The 26,145-nt window shown below is 44.8% G+C and overlaps 1 protein-coding gene across 1 annotated transcript in view; it reads left to right on the top strand.

Annotated features, from left to right (window-relative positions):
* The window catches only part of LEW3 (UDP-Glycosyltransferase superfamily protein), a 41,734-nt gene extending 16,765 nt beyond the window's left edge, over nt 1–24,969 (top strand). Inside the window, exons 2-7 of the mRNA XM_087669528.1 lie at nt 22,511–22,797; nt 22,892–23,078; nt 23,341–23,409; nt 23,484–23,698; nt 24,030–24,139; nt 24,282–24,969. Of these exons, the coding sequence (XP_087525654.1) occupies nt 22,511–22,797; nt 22,892–23,078; nt 23,341–23,409; nt 23,484–23,698; nt 24,030–24,139; nt 24,282–24,511 (1,098 nt within the window). The 3' untranslated portion in view covers nt 24,512–24,969. The remainder of the gene's footprint in view (nt 1–22,510; nt 22,798–22,891; nt 23,079–23,340; nt 23,410–23,483; nt 23,699–24,029; nt 24,140–24,281) is intronic.
* The last annotated feature ends 1,176 nt before the right edge of the window (nt 24,970–26,145 follow it).

Here is a 26,145-nt window from a genome sequence, read left to right as displayed (position 1 = left end):
CATCAACATATAATACAAACAGCACACAACCATCCTCGGAAGTGTGAACATACAGCTGCGGATCGGCCTTGGACCGCCGATATCCCAACTGAGACTGGAGGAACGAATCAATCTTCTCGTTCCAAGCTCGGGGGGACCTGCTTGAGGCCATACAGGGCCTTCTTCAACCTGTGTACTTTCCCATCTGAAGAACCAAAGCCAGGAGGCTGCTCAACGTAGATCTCCTCCTTCAAATCACCATTCAGGAAGGCCGACTTCACATCCAACTGATAAACAGGCCATCTCCTATGGCCAGCCAAAGCAAGAACAGCTCTAATGGTTGCCATACGAGCTGTGGGGGCAAAGGTGTCATGACAGTCAATCCCTGGGTGCTGGGCAAAACCCTTAGCAACAAGGCGAGCCTTGTGCTTATCCAAAGTACCATCACTGAGATATTTGGTCTTGAAGACCCACTTGACTCCAATCACCTTCTTCTTCGGGGGGCGTGGCACAAGTGACCAAGTGCCATTCCTCTCAATAGCCTCCAACTCAGCTTCCATAGCTTTCTTCCATGGGGCGGACTGTAAAGCCTCCTTTACAGAGGTGGGCTCTCGATCCTGCATAACACGGGACATCAAACAATAATTGGAGCAAACAAGCTCCGAAGAATGCGCCTGGTGTCTCCGTGACCGCCGCGGACCATCCTGCGGTCCCCACTCCTCAGGAACCCCTTCGATCCTTGAATCACGGAGTGTGTCACGGGCCCAGCGAGGAGGAGGCCGAACCTCCCCTCATCGTTCTCCATCAGCAGAAGACTCTGGAATATCCACCGGTGGTAACTCCTCAAAGAGAAGCCAATCCTTGAAGTGCGAGAAAGCTTTTGACTTTAGGGCCAAAAAATAGGCCCATGTCATCCTGCTGTAGTCATCCATGATCAACATGAAGTACGAGCTCCCATGCAGGGACTCATTCCTCATAGGGCCACATAGATCCGTAGATACTAGCTCCATCGGTGAAGTAGACCGCCGCGAAGCGGTGTGGGGAATGGCATCTCTATGCTGCTTCCCCCGTATGCAGGAGACACATGGCTGCTGGCTCACCACTATATCCGGCAACCCTCGAACAAGCTGTCCACGTGACGCCCTCCGAAGATAGTCATAGTTCAGGTGACCAAACCGAGCATGCCATAACTCAGACTGTGACTGTGAGGTAAGAAGAAGAGTAGTGAGGGCAGTGGAAGACTTCAGTTTGTAAATGCCGTTCTCCTCATATCCAGATGATAGAACCTTCCTCGATTCACGATCAAGGACTCGCACAGTAGAACTGTCAAACTCCACCAAAAGACCAAGGGAGCAAATCTTATGAACTGAAAGGAGATGGTACCCTAATCCTGGTACATACAAAACCTCTGAGGTATGGGTGCCACCTCGTCCATCCGGAATAAGTTGCATCTTACCCCGACCTGCAATAGAAACTGAAGAGCTGTCTCCAATGAGAACTTGCCCACGCGAAGGTCGCAGCTGGGCAACACCATCTGATGAAGGAGTCATGTGCCGTGAGGCACCACTATCAACAATCCACTCTCGAGCTTGGGGAGCCGTCATCGCAGCATCAGAAGCATTCGGTGAAGCGTCCTCAATGACAACTAAATGTAGAAATGCAGCTGATGAGGGTGCATCCACCGCTCCAGAATCCTTGGTATCCTTCTTCTTGGTGTCCTTCGTGTCTTTGTCAGGGCAATCCTTCTTCCAATGGCCAGTCTTTCTACAAATATGACATGTGGAGTCTTTGTCCTTGTCCTTCTCCTTGTCCTTCTTGGACTTGTTATCCCCCTCCTTCTTCTTTTGGTCCTTCCCCTTCTTCTGAGAGGCTTGACCTGTCAACGCCTCCGTCTTGGAAGCATTCTGTCCCTTTAACTGTTCCTCTTGGTCCAAGACCGTAGGAACCAACTCTTCCCAGCGAAGAGTAGACTCTCGCCCCGAAGCAATAAGGGCAGAGTAAAATGTACCGAATCGTGGCGGCAACTGGGACAATAGTGTGATCGCCATGTCTTCGGAGGAAATCGGCTTCCCCGCATTCTGAACCTGCATCTGTAGTTGCCTTAGCTTGTTAATGTGTTCCCTTAGCGAATAAGACTTATTTACGGACAAGGTCCGCATCTGTACCTCCAAAGAAACCCTCTTCATCAGGGTCATCCGATTGTACATTTGATCAAGCTCCAGCTATATCTCACGACCCACCGTCAAGTGCTCGATGTGAGCGATCACGGCTGTAGTGCATGATAGAAAGAGAAAGGATTGAATCCTGGCATTTAGTTTGTCCCAATGAGATTGGGCCCTGGCCAACTCCGTACGAGCATCGGAAGAGAGTTTGGACTCATCTCTTACCGAAGGCCGGTCAATATCCTCCTGTACCAACTCTGCCAGATCATGGGACTCCAGGATGGCCAACATCATAACGCGCCAAATGCGGTAGTTGTCGCCGTTGAGCTTCTGATCTGTAGAAAGAGCCGGTAAGATAGGCACCTTCCGGTCCATAATCGCCTGGAACTCCAAGTCCATCTCTGTAGACATCTTCACCTGCAATGCCTTCTCAAACACAAAAGCAGCCCCCTCTGACTGGGAAAACTCAGCCTGCTAAGGCTCTTCCGCGTCCCGAAGCTTCTTCACCCGCTGGAGGCGATGAAAAAGCAAAACCTGCACTTTTAGGTTGAAAACTCAAACTTCCTCCATGTCAAACAGCAGTAAACAGCAGCAAATCCACCACCTGTACTCCTTTCCTGTGCGCCCACACTCGTTTCAGCCTTGTTCCAAGGCGCAGCCGTCCTGTCTGCCCTTAAACGCAAAAAACGCAAATTTGTGTCGTGATGAAAACTCCACTTCAGGTTGATTCTGCGCTCAGTTAGCCCTCAAACACTACTCTGATACCATGTCAGAGTGCAGCGGTGCGGAAGCGTAGGACTGAGAGAGAGAGAACGCAGAGAGAGAAGGGAGAGAAAGAGACAGTGGACGATGAAGATCTGCTGTATATAGAATGCTGAATACAAAGATATACACGGGCGCAGTGCGCTGGACTGCGTGTCTCCACCTCGACGATGCGACCTGCTGTCCACCTCGAAGTCTGCTGCAGTCTGCACTGTCTGCTGTCTGAAATCTGTGAACAGAGACAGAAATCTGCACGGCACCGGTCTGTAATCTGCGACAGAGAAGAGTGGTCAGACTGCTGGAAACGTCGGGTATTTATAGCCGAAAACTGCCACGAACTGGGGTGCCAGAAATAGGACGCAGCCTGGAATAAGCCGGCTGCATTAAATGCAGCCGACTGGGCTTCAGGCAGTCGGACTGCCACGTGGCAGTCCGACTGCACAGTCCGACTGCACAGTCCGACTGACTGTGCAGCTGCCCTCCAAGTCAGGCTATGAACTCTAACATGATCATGGTGTAAAGCTTTGGCAGTCCGACTGCACAGTCCGACTGACTGTGCAGCTGCCCTCCAAGTCAGGCTATGAACTCTAACATGATCATGGTGTAAAGCTTCCTCCATGGAGGTGGGCTCTCGATCCTGCATGATACGAGTCATCAAACAATAGTGTAAACAAGCTTAGTGTGGTGTGCTTGGTTCCTCTGAGAATGCTGCGGGCCATCTTGTGTGGCTGCCACTCCTCAGGGACCCCCTCAATCCTTGTATTACGAAGAGTGTCACGAACCCAGCAAGGAGGAGGTCGGATCTTGTCTTGTTGCTCTCCACTTGTTGAAGTTTCCCAATTGCTCACGGTGGGGGAGCAATTGGGAAATTTGGTGGTTGATAGCTAAGCTCCTCATCTGAAGAAGAGTTCTCAAGAGGCACAGGCTCTAAAGGAATAGTTGTTGGCGCCCAACTATCACTGGGATCTCCAAGAACGGGTCGGATCTCGCCTTGTCGCTCTCCATTTAGTTGTCCAGCTTTAACAATTATTGCCTATTTATAGGCTCTCTCTTCTTTGTCTCACATCTCTCTTATGTATGTACATTGCATCTTGTTGGAGAGAGTGAAACTGGGAGCAGTCTATTGGTTACCCACAACATGTACCTTTGTGCACATTGTTGTGCCTTCAACCTTAGTATATGTATTCTATTTCTTGAATTCATGTGTGCTTCTTCTTTTCTTTAGTTCTATGTGTTTACATTAGCTCTATTCTTTGCTTCTATAGCTCCATGTCATTTTGACAAGGGATGTCCTCCATCACATTTTGGTGGTCCCTTTGGTAGATTGGTTTGGGAAGGCATCATCCATGTTTGGGGGCTTTGTATGCAAAGAACGGTAGGGTTTGCAATGGAGACTAGAGATTGTAATGCAAATGTTGATGCTAGATGTGTTACTAGTTTTCTCCGTTTTCTCTTTAGGCTTTTGTACTAGTCTTTCTAGGTCCTATGGCTAAGAACTTTAATGATTCTCAACGGTCTTAGCAAACAAGTACTTTCTAGACACGCATATTGGGAAGAAAGTACTTTCCAGACACTATGAAGATTGGCCAGGTTTGTGGGAAAGTGGTGTGGGTACATGGTTGGACAACCATGGGAGCAAAGTAACTGCGAAATGTTTCACCCTTGAAACATTTCACCTTTGGACAATTCCCAAGTGAAACGATTGATCAATACATATGAGATTGCTTTCTTTATAAATAACGAGTTTCAACTTACATGTTTATACCATGCAAATCCTTTCATGTCAACAAATGACATATTTTTTCATATACATGAGATCAGTAATGATCTTATCTTGTATACAAAATGTGCAAAAACCCTCCAAAAACCAAGAAATAACAAAAATTTTCCATTCAAAAACTATGTTTCAGCTAGCCATTTCACTCAAGACACTTTGTGTTTTAGTGAAATGTTTCAAACATTTCAAGTGTTTTCTATTTCAGTGCTAGTGAAATGTGTTTCATGATTATTGTGTATGGGAGTGGTTACTTCGTGAAATTGGGTACACGTAATGCTGTCATTTCTAGGGTTTAGAGGCTCAAGTCTATGAACAATATTTCAAAGGACCAAAGTTGGTTTGAGCCCAACAATGAAGTTAAGCTAGTGAGCGTTTGTAGATCAAAGGCATTGCAAGAAACCATCGAGAAATCAACAATTTGTAGAACGTGTCTTAATATGATCAAAACCTTCGAGTTAGATCCTGATTTTTATGATTTTTAGCCAAAAAATTTAAATGCTCATAGTTTGGGCATCTTAGTGTTTCTCCAACCACCTTCTCTTTCTTAAAGATGAAAACTTAATTGTTTTTTTAGAGGTTTTAACGCTTCTAGGAAAATCCCAACATTGCATACTTGCATCTACATTAGTTTCTAGGAAATTACTTTTGTTGACATCCTCAAGAACTATTCTTGTAAGTTTGTGGAGGTTTCATTGGTTCCAATCTCAGACAAAAAATTGGTTGTCTATAGCATGAAACCCTACCTCCTAGCTTGTCTGTACCTTGTCTTGAAGGGTGAGAAATGGGGGGAAAAATTTCAACAAACCTTACTAGGACGTACGGTATGAATGCCCTGTAGAGAAACCCTTTACCCTTCACCCACAATTTGCGTTTCTGTGTTTTGCGTTTAGGGTTTGCGTTTAGGGTTTGCAGCCCCAAAAAGGGGCACCATCCTAGACTAACTATGCCTATTTATACGCTACTCTTTCATTCATTCCTCACGGCTGATTCATTCAGTCCGTCATCTCTTCTCTCCAACCTCTCCACCACCCTCACACCCCTTCAAGAGGACATTGCGGTTCGTGGTTCGTGGCTGTCTTCATCATCTTCCTTGTGCTACGGCACCCTTATTCCCTTGTATCACATTCACTCCATGATTCGGAACTTCATCATTCGATTCATCAGAGTTTCTTCTCTCTTCTCTTCTCTTCTCCATGTTTACCGAGTTCACTCCGTGTTCCTCTCCGCAAACCCTACTGTCTCGCTGGTACGTCATCTTTTGATATGGTATTAGAGCTGGATCTGCTCACCTAGTAGTGAAGATCCTCTACTCCAGTGAAGGCAAAGACTGGTGGTAGGTTCGACATCCACTTCTTTTCTTCTTCGGCTACATCAAAATCTTGTTTTTGCAGATTTCAGGTGTTTCAGTTTGCTGCCCACACCTCGTTCGCGGAAGACATCTCAGTCGAAATTGTCCATTGTTGTCTCCATTAGTTAGCGCCTAATTTCCAGTCCTCTTCACGCAGTTTGGAGCTGATTCCGGCCAGGTGACTATTGTTCATGTGGAGACCTGTTGCCGTACAGCCTACCATGTCATATTAGTCCTGCTGCCTACGTTTTTAGTCTTTTTCTCTCCTGCAGACTGTCTTGCTTGCGTTTTTAGTCTTTCTCTCACCTGTTGGCTACGTTTTTAGTCTCTCTCTCTCTCCTACAGGCTGTCCTGCCTGCGTTTTTAGTCTTTCTCTCACCTGTCGCTTGCGTTTTTAAAGAAAAGAGTTTTTAGTCTTTCTTTATTGCTACCTGTGTTTTTAGTATTTCTCTCTCCTGCAGGCTATCTTGCCTGCGTTTTTAGTCTTTCTCTCTCCTCACCTGCGTTTTTCTACTGGTTGCAACTTCTTACTACTAGTTGCATCCTCCTCCCATAGGCAGCTTACGTCCAGTCCTTTCACTATCCTCCCATCCCTTGCAGCGGACATTGCGGTTCGTACTTCACATTGCCCTCATACCCTTTGAGGCAAACATTGCGGTTTGTGGTTCATGGTGGTTGACCTCTTCCTTCTTCAGCAAGGCATATTGGTATCCATGGCTTCTTTACCAACACATATCCAGACTACTGCATGCTCCTACTGTGGCAGCACCGGACGCACCACCGATGCTTGCAGACTTCGACCTTTGCTTCCCACCCCCTCGGAGTATATGCGTCTTCCACTAGGCACTCCTTGTGGCACCTCTCCTTTTTGGGCCACAAAGATTGTTCTGCTTCGGCTATCAGAGTACTATGCTCAAGGCAATAAGATGCATCCGATGCGCACTACGTCCTTTCGAGCACATGGAGGATCGATTGGCGCTACAACCTCTTGGAGATATCGTCGCAATGCCAGTGGCAGTCTTTTCCCACTTATTTTCAAGTACAGTGGCTTCCACGACCTATGGAACTGTAGTCCGCTCCATCGAGATAGAGTGATTGTTTGATACCGTCTCCTCATCAGTCTGCTCCTTCGAGAGACAGTGGCTGCTCGACTCCTTCCTCTTCTTCAGCCACCTAGTCTGCTCCACTAAGAGATAGCGACTGTTGCCCACCTCTTGCTCATTCTGAGCCCTACCCTTCCCCACCCTCGACTACTCAGGTTCGAGAGGCTACCTCTAGGAGCTTTTTGGCACCCCAGATACCTTCTTTGGCACGATTGGCGGCACTTCCTTCGTCATCAGATATTTCAGAGTCCGTGATCCATGAGTTTTTGGATTCCCTATCTACTTCAGATGGGGATTTAGAGGGGGATGTTTTCTCTTTGCCCTCTGAGGGGGCATCTACTTCTTTGACTTCAGCGGGGGCCCCTCCACTTCCCATCTCAGAGGGGGAACCTACTCCACATGAAGTTCTTCACTCATCCTCTACTTTCTTGGGGTGGTTGTCTTCGACCAATCATCTCTTCTATTGATACCCAGGATCTTCAGGTATCACCTGGATCAGGACGTCGGAGGTTCAATCAGGACTTGGTGACGAGGCCTTCGTATTCCTTTCAGCATGGGTGCACGGAGCTAGTGGCTTCTCTTCCGAGGTTGTGTTAGGGGTTCTCTAGTTTACTCTGTCTATTGGTCTTTATTGCAGGTTTCCTTTCCGGTGGAAATCTTGGATTTTGTGTTTTGTGTTTAGGGTTTACGTTTAGGGTTTGCAGCCCTAAAAAGGGGTGCCATCCTAGACTGACTATGCCTATTTATGGGCCACTTTCTCATTCATTCCTCACGGCTGATTCATTCAATCCGTCACCTCTTCTCTCCAGCCCCTCCACTACCCTCACACCCCTTCAGGAGGACATTGCGGTTCGTGGTTCATGGCTGTCTTTATCATCTTCCTTGTGTTATGGCACCCTTATTCCCTTGTATCACATTCACTCCATGATTCGGAACTTCATCATTCCATTCAGCAGAGTTTCTTCTCTCTTCTCTTCTCTTCTCCATGTTTGCCGAGTTCACTTTGTGTTCCTCCTTGCAAACCCTACTGTCTCGTTGGTACATCATCTTTTGACTCCGTGTTCCTCCCCGCAAACCCTACTTTCTCGTTGGTACATCATCTTTTGACATGTCCTTGTTTGTGGACGTGAAATCACCTATCTGATCATGGTTGTGAAGATATGCTAGGTTTTGCACTGAGAAAACACAGAATGTATGAACACGACTAAAACATAGTAACTTAGACAATAGTGCAGAATATGCAAAACGCAAAAACACAAATGCACATAGAAAAGAAAGAGAACTCTGAAGTGAATGAATCAATGTTGTAAAGGATGGAAAGAGTGTACAAGATGCTCAAAGGCAGAGCATTGAGAGTAGTGAGAAAGTGATGTCCATCGGAGATGGATCCCAAGTGTTGTAACCACCAATTGGATTTGAGATAAATCTGAGAATGGAAGGATAGTATGTTGGTAACCAAAACACAGTAGTCTAGTGGTTGGATTTGGCTGAATGCAGCAGTGTACCACTTGGAAAGTGTTGGAAACTGATTTCTTGAGGCTGAGAATAGTCAAGCAACAGCTGGACAAGGGAGTGCTGATTCAGGGAGGTTTGGACAGGTTGTAAATGCAGGCAACAAGTGAGGAAAACTGATGAAAACTGCTGATGTGGCAGTCTTAGAGCAAAATGCAGACTATCTTGGGGTCCGGGCTGGTAGCAGCAGAAAACAGGTCATTTGGTAGGGGTGCAATCAATGGAGGTTGGACAACTGATGTAGATAGGTTGAAGGCTGAAAATTGGGTGCCAACAACAAGAGAGAGTATAGACTGATATGACTTGCAAAAAGGGGGATTGGGCTGAATGGTGGGCAGCTTGTATATTTATAGATGTAGAAGGATCCTCCCAAATTAAGGTTTTGCTTACGAGACATAGAAACCCTCTAGAAACATGTTTCCTTTTTAATGAATGTTTCGGTAATTACATGTTTTGGGGCTGTTTAAAATATTTAATTAGTTTGCCATGCATTTTTAGCTCAATAGTGGTCTATTGAATTGTTCTTGTAGTAGTTTTGTGGAGTCCCATTTCATCGATCTATTTACCTCTTGCAAGGATATGCAAAGTGCAAAATTGGAGAGGTATAGGCAATCTTTCATTTTAAAATAGTTCTATCAAACCGTTAGAGTATCTTTGCATACTTACATCTCATGGCACCTGCTTAAGACTAGACACTTGTCGATAACTTGATTGGCTTGCTGAAACATGTCGAAATTGTTTGGAGCTATGGAAGCAAAGAGATAGAGCTGATAGAACTATTGTAGACACAAAGAATTGAAAAGAAGAGCAAGAATACATGAATTAAGAGAGAAAAAACTCAAGAAATGGAATCCATATACCATGGCTCAGAAGTATACACAAAGGCATGGGTTGTGGGCAACCAACAGAGTGCTAGTCTTTGTCAGAGTGCAGCGGTGCGGAAGCGTAGGACTGAGAGAGAGAGAATGTAGAGAGAGAAGAGACAGTGGACGATGAAGATCTGCTGTATAAAGAATGCTGAATACAAAGATATGCAGATATATACATGGGCGTAGTGCGCTGAACTGCGTGTCTCCACCTCGACGATGCAACCTGTTGTTCACCTCGAAGTCTGCTGCGGTCTGCACTGTCTGCTGTATGAAATCTGCGAACAGAGACGGAATCTGCGCGTGTCACCGGTCTGTAATCTGCGAGCAGAGAAGTGTACGAGACTGCTGGGGATGTCGCCTATTTATAGCCAAAATCTGCCAGAAAATAAGGCGCCAAAAATACCCTGTCGATTGCATTAAATGCAGCCGACTGACTGTACAGGTCGGACTGCCATGTGGCAGTCCGACTGTGCAGTCCGACTGCACACCTGTCCGACTGCACTCTGCCTCCTGCCTGGCTGTGATCTCTAACACCCCCTCTCAGAGCCTGGGCAGGGCAGAAGCCTGAGGGATCTGGAATGTCTCCGAAGTAGAGCCTGGGGAAGTGCCTTCGTAAACAAATCCGCAAGATTGTCCTCCGTCTTGCAGTACTCCACAGTGATAGTCTCATCCAGAAGCTTCTCGCGGATGAAGTGGTACTGGATCTCTATGTGCTTCGTCCAGGCATGAAAAACAGGGTTCCTTGCCAAGGCAATGCAACTCTCATTGTCACATCGCAGCAATGTAGGACGAGTTTGGGGGCACCCAAGCTCCTCCAATAATCTCCGAAGCCACACAACCTCGCATGTGGTGGAAGACGCGGTCCGATACTCCGCCTCAGTAGACGAAAGGGCTACCGTGGGCTGCTTCTTGCTACTCCATGAAATAACACCTGCACCCAAAGTAAAACAGTAACCTGTAGTAGACCGCCTGTGGTCCACATCACCGGCCCAATCCGAGTCTCTCCAACCTGCAAGTACAAGATTTGACCCATCTGTCCCTGCGGGGTAATGAATTCCTAAATCAGACGTCCCCCTCAGATACCGAAGTATCCTCTGAGCAGCCTGCCAATGCAGCGTTTTAGGTTCACTCATGAACCCTGCCAAGAGCCCAACAGCAAAACATAGATCAACCCTGGTGTTGAGAAGCCAAATCAAGGAACCAATCAACTGTCGATAGCGGGACGCATCCGCCAAAGGAGAAGCGGAATGGGAAGTGGCCTTCCAATTCGGATCCATAGGAGTAGATAGGGCTCGACAATCCTCCATCTCAAAAGACACCAATAGCTCCTGTACATATCTCTGTTGAGAGATAAAGATCCCCCTCTGAGACTGATAAATCTCATGGCCCAAAAAGAAATGGAGTAGACCCAAGTCCGTCATCTCGAATGTCCGATGTAAAGCTGACTTCGTCTCTTGGACTTGTTGTGCATCATCACCTGTGACGATCAAATCATCAACATATAAGACAAACAACACACAACCATCCTCGGAAGTGTGAACATACAGCTGCGGATCGGCCTTGGACCGTCGATATCCCAACTGAACCTGGAGGAACGAATCAATATTCTCGTTTCATGCACGTGGAGCCTGCTTGAGGCCATACAAGGCCTTCTTCAACCTGTAGACTTTCCCATCTGAAGAACCAAAGCCAGGAGGCTGCTCAACGTAGATCTCCTCCTTCAAATCACCATTGAGGAAGGCCGACTTCACATCCAACTGATAAACAGGCCATCGCCTATGGCCAGCCAAAGCAAGAACAGCTCTAATGGTCGCCATACGAGCTGTGGGGGCAAAAGTATCATGACAGTCAATACCTGGGCGGTGTGCAAAACCTTTAGCAACAAGGCGAGCCTTGTGCTTATCCAAAGTACTATCGCTGAGGTATTTGGTCTTGAAGACCCACTTAACTCCAATCATCTTCTTCTTCGGGGGGCGAGGCACGAGTGACCAAGTGCCATTCCTCTCAATAGCCTCCAACTCAGCTTCCATAGCTTTCTTCCATGGTGCGGACTGTAAAGCCTCCTTCACGGAGGTGGGCTCTCGATCCTGCATTACACGGTTTATCAAACAATAGTTGGAGCAAACAAGCTTTGTAGAATGTACCTGGTACCTCTGTGACCGCCACGGACCATCCTGCGGTCCCCACTCCTCAGGAACCCCCTCGATCCCTGAATCACGGAGTGTGTCACGGGCCCAGCGAGGAGGAGGCCGAACCTCCCCTCCACGTTTTCCATCAGCAGAAGACTCTGGAATATCCACCGGCAGTAACTCCTCAGAGGTGTCCGGTGGAGCAGTAGACTCTGTGTCAGAAACAGAATCATAATCAAAAGGCATGGGCTCTAGTGGAACTGTAGAAGGAGCCCAACTCTCCCCTGGATCTCCAAGAACGGGATGCTCCTCACCCGTTGAAGTAGCCGGAACCTCCACAAACCGCACATCACGGTTAGTGTACACATCCCGCTTGACGGGATCATACAGTCGGTAGCCTTGGGACTGGGAGCTGTAGCCAACAAATACCTGTTTTCGTGAAGCTGCTTCAAATTTATCACGGTGAGCCTTGGGAATGTGAACATAGGCATCACACCCAAAGACCTGAAAGTAAGAAACATCTGGCTTCATCCCAAAATAAGCCTCAAATGGGGTCATCCCTTCCACGGCCGAAGTAGGGGATCGATTAAGGATGTGAACTGCAGTAGCCACAGCCTCGGCCCACAGAACCTGAGGGATCTGTCGGTGCTCCATCATGGTACGCGCCATCTCGATCACACTGCGGTTCTTCCGTTCAAGAATATCATTTTCTTGAGGAGTGTTGGTATTGGCAAATTCCTGGTGAATTCCTCTATCTGCACAAAATCGAGCAAACTCATTAGAAACAAATTCACCTCCCTTGTCGGATCGCAAGGTCTTCAACTTCCGGCCCGATCGGTTTTCCTCAAAGAGAAGCCAATCCTTGAAGTGCGAGAAAGCTTCTGACTTTAGTGCCAAAAAATAGGCCCATGTCATCCTGCTATAGTCATCCACGATCAGCATGAAGTACGAGCTCCCACGCAGGGACTCATTCCTCATAGGGCCACATAGATCCGTAGATATGAGCTCCATCGATGAAGTAGACTGCCGCGAAGCTGTGTGGGGAATGGTATCCCTATGCTGCTTCCCTCGAATGCAGGAGAGACATGGCTGCTGGCTCACCACTATATCCGGCAACCCTCGAACAAGCTGTTCACGTGACGCCCTCCGAAGATAGTCATAGTTCAGGTGACCAAACCGAGCATGCCATAACTCGGACTGTGACTGTGAGGTAAGAAGCAAAGTAGAGAGGGCGGTGGAAGACTTCAGTTTGTAAATGCCATTCTCCTCATATCCGGATGAGAGAACCTTCCTCGATCCCCGATCAAGGACTCGCACCGTAGTACTGTCAAACTCCACCAAAAGGCCAAGGGAGCAAATCTTATGAACTGAAAGGAGATGGTACCCTAATCCTGGTACATGCAAAACCTCTGAGGTATGGGTGCCACCTCGTCCATCCGGAATAAGCTGCATCTTACCCCAACTTGCAACAGAGACTGAAGAGCTGTCTCCAATGAGAATCTGCCCACGCGAGGGTCGCAGCTGGGCAACACCATCTGATGAAGGAGTCATGTGCCGTGAGGCACCACTATCAACAATCCACTCTCGAGCCTGAGGAGCCGTCAGTGCAGCATCAGAAGCATTCGGTGAAGCGTCCTCAATGACAGCTAGATGAAGAAATGCAGCTGATGAGGGTGCAGCCACCGCTCCAGAATCCTTGGTATCCTTCTTCTTGGTGTCCTTCGTGTCTTTGTCAAGGCAATCCTTCTTCCAATGGCCAGTCTTTCCACAAATATGGCATGTGGAATCTTTGTCCTTGTCCTTCTTGGACTTGTTATCCCCCTTTTTCTTCTTTTGGTCCTTCCTCTTCTTCTGAGAGGCTTGACCTGTCAACGCCTCCGACTTGGAAGCATTCTGTCCCTTTAACTGTTCCTCTTGGTCCAAGACCATAGGAACCAACTCTTTCCACCGAAGAGTAGACTCTCGCCCCGAAGCAATAAGGGCAGAGTAAAATGTACCGAATCGTGGCGGCAACTGGGACAATAGAGTGATTGCCATGTCTTCGGAGGAAATCGGCTTCTCCGCATTCTGAACGTGCATCTGAAGCTGCCTTAGCTTGTTAATGTGCTCCCGTAGCGAAGAAGACTTATTTACGGACAAGGTCCGCATCTGTACCTCCAAAGAAACCCTCTTCATTAGGGTCATCCGATTGTACATTTGATCAAGCTCCACCCATATCTCCCGAGCCACCGTCAAGTGCTCGATGTGAGCGATCACGGCTGTAGTGCATGATAGAAAGAGAAAGGATCGAATCCTGGCATTCAGTTTGCCCCAATGAGACTGGGCCTTGGCCAACTCCGCACGAGCATCGGAAGAGAGTTTGGACTCATCTCTTACCGAGGGCCGGTCAATCTCCTCCTGTACCAACTCCGCCAAATCATAGGACTCAAGGATGGCCAACATCATGATGCGCCAAATGCGGTAGTTGTCGTCGTCAAGCTTCTGATCTGTAGGAAGAGCCGGTAAGACAGGCACCTTCCGGTCCATAATCGCCTGGAACTCCAAGTCCATCTCTATAGACATCTTCACCTGCAATGCCTTCACAAACGCAAAAGCAGCCCCCTCTGACTGGGAAAACTCAGCCTGCTAAGGCTCTTCCGCATCCTGAACCTTCTTCACCCGCTGGAGGCGATGAAAAAGCAAAACCTGCACTTGTAGGCTGAAAACTCAAACTTCCTCCGCGTCAAACAGCAATAAACAACAGCAAATCCACCACCTGGACTCCTTTCTTGTGCGCCCACACTCGTTTCAGCCTTGTTCCAAGGCGCAGCCCTCCTGTCTGCCCTTAAATGCAAAAAATGCAAATTTGTGTCGCGATGGAAACTCCTCTTCAGGTTGATTCTGCGCTCAGTCAGCCCTTATACACTGCTCTGATACCATGTCAGAGTGCAGCGGTGCGGAAGCGTAGGACTGAGAGAGAGAGAACGCAGAGAGAGAAGAGAGAGAGAGACAGTGGACGATGAAGATCTGCTGTATAAAGAATGCTGCATACAAAGATATGCAGATATATACACGGGCGCAGTGTGCTGGACTGCGTGTCTCCACCTCGACGATGCAACCTGCTGTTCACCTCGAAGTCCACTGCAGTCTGCACTGTCTGCTGTATGAAATCTGCGAACAGAGACGGAATCTGCGCGTGTCACCGGTCTGTAATCTGCGAGCAGAGAAGTGTACGAGACTGCTGGGGATGTCGGCTATTTATAGCCAGAATCTGCCAGAAAATAAGGCGCCAGAAATACCCTGTCGACTGCATTAAATGCAGCCGACTGACTGTACAGGTCGGACTGCCACGTGGCAGTATGACTGTACAGTCCGACTGCACACCTGTCCGACTGCACTCTGCCTCCTGCCTGGCTGTGATCTCTAACAGTCTCTTCCTCTCCCTAGTAGGAAGTAGTGTGTTGATATGATTGTGTTAAACAATGGAGGAGAGTCGGCCAATAAATAGGCTGATTGAATGCAACGAAATGAGCAGGTCCACTAGCATTACATATGGCCTGAAATGTAGTTGGCAACATTAAATGCACCTGCCTTAGAATAGAAATCCCCTTGGCTTTGAGCTCTACCATCGAGGACATGTACAATGCTGACACCCTCTCTGTGATCATGGGTGATTAGTATTAACAAGGAGGTAGGTAGGGCAATGGATACCCAAGGAGTGGGTGATCAAGCCACCACCAAGGTACTATGTATCTTGAAAGAGAGTGAGGCCAATGTCGATTGTACCAATTATTGGTCAGAGAAAATAGAAATAGTTGTATCTCCATGCTTATTAGGAACTAGGTTCATGGAAGGCACTATCATGACCATGGGTTCCTTGTTTTCAGCTGGACTGCCAAAGTACTCTCCTAATGTGAGAATGGACTAGGAGCAAGACAAACATCCCATCATGAATGTGAAATTTTCGCAAACTAGCTCCAAGTTTTGAATTAGGTAAATTGCATATAGAAAGACATGCTTAGGGTCCACCATACTTGCCTATGGATGAGGTTGTGATGCCCCACTATTACCATTATCTCAAACTCTTTTGGCACTGGAGAGTTGTCAGGGATGACAACACCAATTGGGCTATATATTGTAGAGGTTGGTGTGGCTGCCATTGCGTGGCCTGAGTTGGACTCAAAATCGGAGGATTGTGACTTGTTGGAGCAGTGTTGCGTGCTTATCCTTCTTCTTCTTCTTCTCCTCCTCTTTCTACAGTGCCTCTAGTTTTTTGCAATTCTTTCAAGGTTGCTTCTTTTTACCACAATGGTAACATCGACTTATTATTGTTGTTAGCTTGTCACTTTTCTTTGAAGCACCAAAACTTTTCGAAGGGTGGTCGTAAGAATGAGATGGTAACCTCCCTTGTAAATGCAAAATAGGCATATGCTCAAGTAGCATTGAGATCATATGATCACAATTGATAGTATTGTTAATTTCAAAGCTCGTAAGGCATTGGCAACACCATCAAAGTTTGGAGGTAGTTTGTAGAGTATGGTCCTCAGAAGACGGGCATTAGGAAGGGCAGATTGCATGTGCGAAGTTGATCCTGCATTTGTGTCACCCTTAGAAGGAATGATTGAATCATTTCAATTGCCTTGAACATGAATAGTTTGCAACTAGCCATATAGGATCACATGGTAGTAGAGCCTTGTGCATTAGCTAAAGCTTCTTCCACTCATCTGGAGATGTCTTGTAAGAGGTAACTACCAATAAGACTTCCTTTGAGATGCACTGAAGAAGAGCTGAATATGCCTTGGCATTATCATTGTCCCTGTTGAGGAGTACTTTTGTTTAGTTGTCTTTGTCCCATTTAGATGGAGGAGGAGATGTAGTTCGAGGATTGAAAGTAGATCCTGAAACGATATACTAGAGTCCCTTTTGCACAAACCAAGCTTTCATCACTACACTCCCAAGTTAGATAGTCAAGGCTTGTAACCTTATCATCAATATTGCACCATGGAGGAGTCATTGTAGATGAGATAAGAGAATAGTGTACTAGTCATTGCAATTGGTACACAAATGGATATAGTTTTTACCATGGCTTGAAACTATACACTTGCATCAGATTACAATCATGAGCAATTGATTATCAATCACTGGTTTTTAGTGGATGATCATTAGCAATCAATGGTATTTAGTCGACTTTTGTGGATAGTAGAGGCGTTAATGGATGCCATCGATAGTTTAGCTATGGTTTATGCTTTACTCTATTTGTTTGGTTAGAATACTTTTGTTTTAGAGTCAATGGATGCGTCCCATGTGATTTTGATTTATTTTTGGTAAGTTATGACTTAGTTATATTGGCTCGAAATTTCAATGAGAGTTTGGCAATAATACAATATTGAGAGTAGTGGCCAATGTTTTTTGACTATGATGCCTATGCTTTTTTGAATTTAGTATTGCTTTGCTTTTGTCACCTTATAGGGCAATTGGGGATGAGTGCAAGGATTTCAAGGGGAAGGTTTGTGTCACAAGGACATGTATTTGTAATGGTTAGCTTTGGCATTATTAAGTTGTGCGCATGTGAAGTGCAAGTCAACTAAGTCATGGCAATGGATTAAGTTACCCAAGTGCAGAGAGTGTGATATTGGCAAAAGTTGTACAAAGTTATGTCACATAGGTGCTTGTGGGTACTTGGTGTTAGATTGGGATTTACGCCATTAATTGAGCTATTAAGTGTCTAGTGGTGACATTGTGGGACTAGGCATTAATTAATAAATTAATGCTAGTTCAAGGCCAATTAATTTTTGGGAGCATTAAATGTCCCATGAGGGTGAGCACATTAGTTGTAAATGGGCGCTCGCCAATTCTAGGGCAGGATCAAATGGATAATTAATTAATTTTCAAAATTTAATTAGGTACTTTTGAAACTTAATTATATAAAGCTAGAAATTATAATTAGAAGGCTGGCAAGTGGCAAAAGAGGTTGTCGCTTCTTTAAATTTACCCATGCAATTTGAGAGAAGGTTGTTGAGGGCTTGGTTGAGGATCATTCCATATTTGGGGGTTGAGGGATGGAGTTAGTGTTGGATGAGCTCTAAGAGAGGCGACAACTAATTGCACAACACAAAAGGAAAGGGGCAGCAGGTTTTCTTTGCCTTAGTGAGAGGCGGAGATAGAAGAGGACAGCTTGCTAGTTGTTTTTAAATCCGTTTCAAATCTGTTGGTGCCATTAGAATTGCTATTAGAGCTATCATTCAAAAGATACTCCTTTGAGCTGATTTTCTCTCTCATCCTCTGACATTTAGCAATTCTCAGCATATTCTAGCCACCATTGGTGAAGAGCAATGGAAGAAATTACTGCTAAAACCTTAATTCATAGCAGCCATTAGGGTTTCCATAGCCACCTTTGGATCCTTGCTCAATTACTCAAGACTCAAGTACATGGTGTAGTAATTGAAGGCTTTAATTTGCAGCTGATTCAAGGGATAGCCCATTCCCAAATTATTGCAGACCACATGTGCGATTGAAGACCCAAATTGAGCTTAGATTGTTGTACAATCAAGGGGCGAATCGTGCCCAAGCTGTGCTGGTCATTTATAATAGTCATTTGTATTGAAGATTGAAGGCATCAACCTATATCTGGTGTACTTCAAACTTACAGCAATACAAGATAAAGAAATACCACAAAGGGTGCCAATTGTTGGGGCCAATCGGGTGTTGATTGTCCAAGATTAAATGAAAAAGTATGTATTTTCAGATTTATGGATTTAGTGCTTGTTGTAATTTGAGTTAAATTAGGTTATCATTGTTAGTAGTCGTGTTTGTCATGCTTGGTCATCTCTTCCTTGTGAGCCTTAGTTTGAGTTAGACGGGGACATTAGGAGCTCTGACATCACTATTTTGTGCTTTGACGGAGGAGATAGCTCATTCTAGAGAATGCATTTCTTCTTTCAGTCGAGTTTTGTGTGCATTTCTTGCATTCCCAGTCAGTTTCCAGCCCCTACCAGTGCTTGCTTGCTGCCTATGGATTGCCCAAGATGCCATGTCACTGTTTGCCAGATTTCTTTGTGCAATCAGATTGCATTTATTGCGGCCCTAGTGTATTATTCAGCAGGTCAGCCAGATTTAGAGGCTATTTTACTGGTCTGCTAGTTTTTGGGGTCTTTTGCTATATATAGCTGCCCCTCACTAGTTGGCAGATCTTTTGTTCCTTAGCAGGTGCTCCATCAGGTGGTTGTAGTCTTCTCCATCTCCGGCATGGACAACAGGCTGGATATTCTCCGCCACTGTCGCTGCCGCTGCCATCATTTCAGCCTGATCCAGTGCCCTCAATGATGCCTCTGGCTGTGTGCAGGGATTGATTAGTCCTCTCCTTTGTGCTCAACATGCTTTTTAGTTAGTGCATACTTCTTTTTTCATCTCTTGCTCTGTGTGTGTGTGTGTGTGAGTGTGTTTCTCTTCTGTTGCGCACTCACATGGTATCATTGCCGAAGTGAGTATGCAGAGTTACCTCTTCGAGAGGAGATTCCCTAGGCTGAAAACACAGATTTTTCAGCCATTTGCTCCTTGCTGGAAACACAATTTTTTGCGTTCTATTGTTCCATATCACACAGGACCATCTACAGTCCTCCTATTGTGGAGGTGTAGCTGATTTCTACAGTCGAGACCATCTACAACAAAACACAGTTTTTTGTGGGTGTTTATAGATGTTGAAGATGCCTTATCACCGGTCCAGTGGTTGTGATGACTCTGGCAAGGAGATCTCTCATCACTCCTCTGAAAGGCGGTGTGAGAGATTGGAGGTCCCAACCCCATTCTAAATGGAAACCCTCTCCTAATAGGTCACATAGATTGGAGCAACCATCTCCTTCCTCCTCTCTCCATGTCTTCCGTTGGGGCCTATCCTTTTGGCCCTTGGATGCCTATGATGGCACTGTTAGCACAAGTGCTTGTTTTTCCTTCTCTTTCCAAAGAAGACCGTTTGGACAGATCCAATTATTTGCTTTGGTCGTGCAAGGTGGAATGTATCCTAGATACCTTTGATCTTTGGGAGTTTGTTACCCACCCTATTCCCTATCTTGTGAAGGATTCTAGAGTGGGCTCGATGATGGATTGTGCAGCCCTATGGGACCGGCTCAATTCCAGAGCTCAATCTTTCCTCTTTACGAGCTTACATGATTTTGTCCTAGTGCATACATACAGGTTGTGGTAGGCAGCGAAAAGTGTGGACAAAGCTTACATGATTCTGTCCTAGTGCATACATGCAGGTTGTGGTAGGCAGCGAAAAGTGTGGACAAAGCTTGAATCTTTGTATCATCAAAAGATATTTACTCATTGGATTACTTTTAAGAAAAAATTGCAAATGCTCGCTATTGAGGACTCTTCTTCCATGAAGGATCACATCAATAGGTTGGAGGATATGAGGGATGAGCTTTCTTCCCTTGGCAGGATTATCTCTTCAGAGGATATGATTTTTTTGACTTAAGTGCTCTCTCCAAAATGCGATGTCTTGTACACCAGCCCTATTACATTGAGGACTTGTGAGACTCATGAGACTTTTCTATGGGAGGAGCTTGCCCTGCTTGTCTTGGAGCATGCTGAGCATCTAAAGGAGGTAGCTAGTGGATTTAGCTCCATAGAAGTTGTTACTACAGGTATGGGAGGGGGACATAAGAAGCAAAAGAAAACTAAGGCCAAGCCCAAGAAGGAGGCATAGGAGCATTCTTCAGGCTCTAACACACATTCCAAGAAGCCTTGATGCCCATAGTGTGGGAAGGGGACACATCGTGCGGTGAAGTGTTGGAAGAAGTATCCTCAGCTTCGTTTGGGAGCGAAGGATGGAACTACATCATCTGGGCCTTCCTCTACCTCTACACCAGTTGTTATCCATGAGTTCAGTTTTCCTCATATCCATGAGTTGGAGGAGCCTTCTTCAGTGGTTGACTCGTCTTCAAAGAGCCCTTGGCTCATTGATAGTGGTGCTTCGAGTCATATGACTCCATGAAGAGATATGCTACATGATCTTCATCCCTTTGAGGGTTTAGTCATTGTTGGTGACATTTGTTTGGTGCCTATTAGTGGTGTTGGCACTTTGTCATTATTGTTAGATTGTTCCTCTACCTCCATTTTAGAAGTCCTATTTCCAGACTTGGGCTTTCCACTCCTCTCAGATTATGGACTTACTGATTTGGTACCTAGGTTGTCTTCATCAAGTGGACCGTGTCTCTCGAGGATTCTTCTTTAGGAGCTATTTTAGCAATAGGTTGGCAGGAGTGTGGGCTTTACATAGGCTCCATTCCCCTTCTCTTATGCACGGTCCTCCGAGGCAGTTGTCTATTGGTACACCTGCACCATCTATTCCATAGGTTCTTCTCAGCTTTTTATACTCTTTCGTAAATCTATGCTTTTATTACATGAGGTAGAGACATTGATGACCTTAAGAAATACATTGCCTTTGCATGAGGACACTAAGGCATTATTATTTCTTCTATGAATGTGTGACCACCCAGAACATAGGATCATGCATCTATATTTGACCAATGTTTCCTTAAAGGGCTCAAATTGAGCCTCTGTGAATGCTTTTTTCTTTCTCAACTCTCATATGCACAATGCCTTAGTCGAGGGACTTTTCCACTTGCATCCAATGTGACTAACTGCCATAATAGTCCTCTTCTAGTGTCATGTGATAGCCTCATTGAAAGGAATGGCACATTGAATGAATAAACATGTAAGCTCTTGAGTTGCATTTGCCATTGCTTGCTTTTGAAGCTCTGCATGGATTCTTGTGCCTTGCAACGAGCCCCTTTGCCCACTAGAAGATATACCAATGGAGTTTTTTTTTGTGCTACTACCCGGCACAGATGTAGATGCACCTCTTTTTGATGTTCACAATGTCTGACTAACTTGAGCTCCATCGTTTTCATGTGATGTTGTACGAGAGGATTCTTCCTTATGAAGTCTTAACTCCTAGTTGTTTTGAGCGCCAAAGATCGAGGGTTATCTTTACATCCGTTGACATGTTTGTGCAAGGCCCAATATCCTTGGACACGTGTTCCAAACGGTCCTTCACACAGATTACACTAGGAGGAGGAGGAAAGGGGGGGAGGAAAGTAAGAATTAGAAGAACGAAAATGATGAAAGTCAAGAAAAAGGAGGAGGAAAAGGAAGTGTGAAGACACTACTAGGGCTTGCACGGAGGAAATGCAGAGTGTATGACCACGACAGAAACATAGAGACACAAGTAGTGACGTGCAGAATTCGAACCCTAAATGCAAAATGCAAAAACAAACAGAGAAAGGAGAACTCTGAAGTGAATGAATCAATGTAGTAAATGAATGTAAGAGTGTATAGAATGAGAATGTACAAAGGCATAGGTGGTGGGCAACTAGTAGAGTGCAGCTGCCAGCAGTCTCCCTCTCTAGCAAGCAGCAGTGTGCTTGTATGATTGTGTTGAATAGTAGAGGAGAGAGAACCGATGAATAGGCTGAAGGAATACAACAAAATGAGCAGGTTGGCCAGCATAAAATGTAGCCTGAAACGTAGTCAGCCAGCATTAAATGGACCTGCTCCAAAATAGAAATGCCCTTTGTCTATGAGCTTTACCACCTAGGATATGTAGAATGCTAACAACACATTGTACTAGAGATTATGCTAGGCTGTCTTCTGAACTTATTTACACCTAAGGGGGACTTGTACATTGCATCCACTAGTGTTCACAACCTACACATGCTAGAAAACAAAACTGTGTAAGCAAAACTTGCGAATCTTTATCCATTATATTTAGTTGCAACTTGCAACATAGCAGGGGTATACAACTGTAAGCATAGTGCAATGGTTTTGGTTGTTGATCATCGTGTTTTTTGTTGTAGACCTCTTATACCCATTTACATTGGATATTCTCAGGTGGTAAAACTACAAAAGAGGAAATGGGTGGAAGCTTCAACATATCCTCATTTTACACTTTTAGGTCAGAGTTTGGGTTCTATGGTACTTGGACTTGAAGCTCTTATAAACTTGACACCTTCAATCTTCTTCGATACGAGTGGTTATGCTTTCACCTATCCACTTGCCCGTCTCTTTGGCTGTAAGGTTATATGCTATACTCATTATCCTACTGTCAGTTCTGATATGCTCGCAAGAGTTCTTGTTCGTACATCAACATACAACAACAATGAAATGATTGCTAAAAGGTAAAAGGGTTCACCTTATTCTAATATCTCGTGCTGATTATGAAAGCCTTTGAAGATTGACAAACTTGTGTAATGGAGAATTGGTTTACTGCAGTTTCTTTCTCACTCTTGCAAAGGCAGTCTACTACTGCCTTATGGTATCATTATATGGACTTGCGGGTCATTGTGCTCATCTAGCAATGGTTAACTCTTCTTGGACAGAGGCACATATTAAAAAGCTATGGAAGATTCCTGAACGAGTGAAACGTGTCTACCCTCCATGTGGTATACACACTCTTCAGGTGAAATCCCCTCTTGTAGAGTTAGGTGATTCTTGTTTCTTCTGCCTTTTTCCTTTTTATATATTTGGCTGCTCTATCAAGGGTGGTCTAGTCATCTTCATTTTCTCATGGGTTGGTCATCTTCATTTTCTCATGGGATGGTGTTTTTTTTTTCATCAAATGAAGATATATCTTTATGGTGGATGATGATTCAGTTAAAGTTCTGCTGATGCAGGACAACAATTCAATTTTAATTAACTAGTGATGAGCTTTGGACCAGCAGGCCCTTTCCTTGAGGAGAAATACAGATCATACATTTTTTGTTTCTGTTGCTCAGTTCAGACCAGAAAAGGTAACCATAAGACAAAGTAACTTGTCTACTGAACCATGACTGAGAGTACACATTGAGTTCTTCTGTGTTTGCAGGCTCATAGCTTGCAGATAGAGGCCTTTGCTAAAGTCCTAAAGCAAATAAATACAGATTATTTGTACGAAGGAAAGAAAAAGAGGAGTGTTAGATTGAAGTTTGTGGGAAGCTGCAGGCACAAGGGAGATGAGGATCGTGTTCAGAAGATAAAAATCTTGTGTTCTGATCTGGGCATTCAAGATCAAGTGGACTTGCACATAAATGTGTCCTACATGTAAGGCCATGCAAGGAATGCATCATTAAGCAGCAGTTTTTAACTGGATATGAGATAAGAGAAGTAAAGTTAGACGTTCGCCAGGGGTTTGCATGCTATATCGTGTAATCTGAGAGCTGTTGCATAGAAAGGTTTTGCTACAAAGTTGCATGTAATTTATTCTCACTTGCTGGAAGCATTTTACTTTAGCTAGGTTGTACTAATGTGACACAACAGAATAATGCTAATTTTGAGCTTCATCACAGTAGTAAGAGAAGTTTTGGGGTTTTTATTTCATTTTAAGTTGACACCAATGAATTTTAGCTGCTGCTGATCGGTTTTTTGTCTGCAGAGAGCTAGTGGAGCTGTTGGGAGGAGCAATAGCTGGTTTGCATGCAATGTTGGATGAGCATTTTGGAATAGTTGTAGTTGAGTATATGGCAGCAGGTGCCATACCTATAGGTACTTCTTTGACAAACCTTCTCTCTTTTAATGCATCAACAGTTTCTTGTACTCAAATGCGAGAATAAATATTAGTTTGACCACATAAATGCAAGAAGAAATATTAGTTTGACCACATAAATTTGACATTACTGAGTTTCAGCACATAACTCTGCTGGGCCAAAGATGGACATAGTTCTTGAACAGGATGGTCAAAGGACTGGATTTCTTGCAGAGTCTGTTGATCAGTATGCAGATGCAATGATCAGAGTGTTGCGAATGTCAGAAGAAGAACGGTTACAAATTGCTGCAGCAGCAAGGAAACGGGCTATGTATTTTTCAGAGGATAGGTTTGATCAGGATTTCAAAGCTGCTGTATCTTGCATTCTCTGAAAGTGGATACTACCTCCCTAATGCCACCTTCCACCACTACCTTATTACAGTTTGGGTACAGAGTTTTGACAGGTGTGAGAGACTCTCTGGTTGAAAGGCAGCACATTCATTCAGGTCCTGAAAGCTGCAGGATCATCATGGCTGTATCCAAGCCAGACTATTTAAATAATCCCTTTTCATTGGAAGAGTGTGCAAAGGAAGTTTCCTTTTAATTCACAAGTCTCAGCTGCTTAAACCTTCTTGGCAGCCAAGCTCTGGATCTATTCCTTCAGGTTCTTCACAAAACATTGGATGTGTTATGTAATCCACAGCTGATTGTATATACACTTGGTGATAACCATGTCTTATCGAAACACACCATGGGAAACTTTGGCAATTTTTGGAAACAAATGTTGATGTAAAATCTATTCTGAAAGAAAACCGGAAATAATACACACTTCAGTGGTTGCAAATGTTCATTGTAGTTGCTTCATTAGATGTGCAAGATTTGTTGTGAAAGGGTACAGCAAGTAGTCATGAACTGTTGTCTTGTTCTCAAACTAACACGTGGAAATTTAGCATGTAGAAGATCTTTATGTTTTTGTAAAGCAATGCACTGTTGAATTCAATCAATGTTACATATTGTGCTCATGGTTTCTGCAAATCTTGTTGCTACATGATGCCACACTATGACAAATACTCCAAAACGGTTGGATAGATCTTTCAAATAGTACTCACGAATTACTAGGTGTTGTACTGTTCAAGACGTGGATATTGGCTTTCAAGGTTCATACATACCAGTTTACTTGGATCTCAATGGCATCAAGATGATGCTTTGTTGAGCACAAATAAAATCAATATGTTATTCTCATCTAGAAGAAATTGGGATGTGTGCTTGCACATTTTTTGATTGCACTTTATAGATTCCATAACAATACATGTATTGCAGCCATTGCTAAAACATGGTTGATATGTTAGGTTGGGATGTGTGCTTGCACATTTTTTGACTGCACTTTATGAATGCCATACCAATACATCTGGCATTGTAGTAATTGCCTAAACATGGTCGATAGACCTAGATATAAGGGATAAAAAATGCCAAACTTGGTATCCAGTGCCAAAAACAAGATTCCCACGGGTAAGCTTCCATGAGGAATTCCTAGAGGATGCAAAATAACTTGCATCATCCAACTGTCTAGTAGAGAGGGCTTTTAGTCAAAGTCGAAACATGGTGTGCATTATGCAAAGTAAACATATTGCTCGAAGCAAACTGGGATATCTCTAATACCAATAATATCTAGTACCAAGTCATTATCCAATTTGACAGATCTTGTCATGTTGTGATAGGAATTGAATCACTCTCGATGATGGGTAACATGTAATAAAGTCCTTGATGGCAGAGTATTAGGAGCAATTGTCATATGCAAAGGGACTAAATCCTCCTTAGGGAGAAAACTAGCACGCTAAACGAGATGTAATTGCCAATGAAGAAGCCCTTTCAACCTAGCAAGATGATTTGGACTCGGGAGGTAGAATCAAAGATGAAAGCATTCCGGATGATCCAATTGTGCCAATAGACCTATAAAGTCTCTCTCTTTTGGTGCTAACATTGCTTGCAAGGACACATGCTTTAGTGATGGTTAGAAGGTTGCAGC

The sequence above is a fragment of the Lygodium microphyllum genome, chromosome 27 (genome assembly GCF_053477565.2).
Source record: "Lygodium microphyllum isolate KBCC chromosome 27, Lygodium_microphyllum_v1.1.10, whole genome shotgun sequence".
NCBI classification, from domain to species: Eukaryota; Viridiplantae; Streptophyta; class Polypodiopsida; order Schizaeales; family Lygodiaceae; genus Lygodium; species Lygodium microphyllum.
The sequence above is the reverse complement of the archived record's forward strand: the minus strand, read 5'-3'. Positions and strand labels throughout refer to the sequence as shown.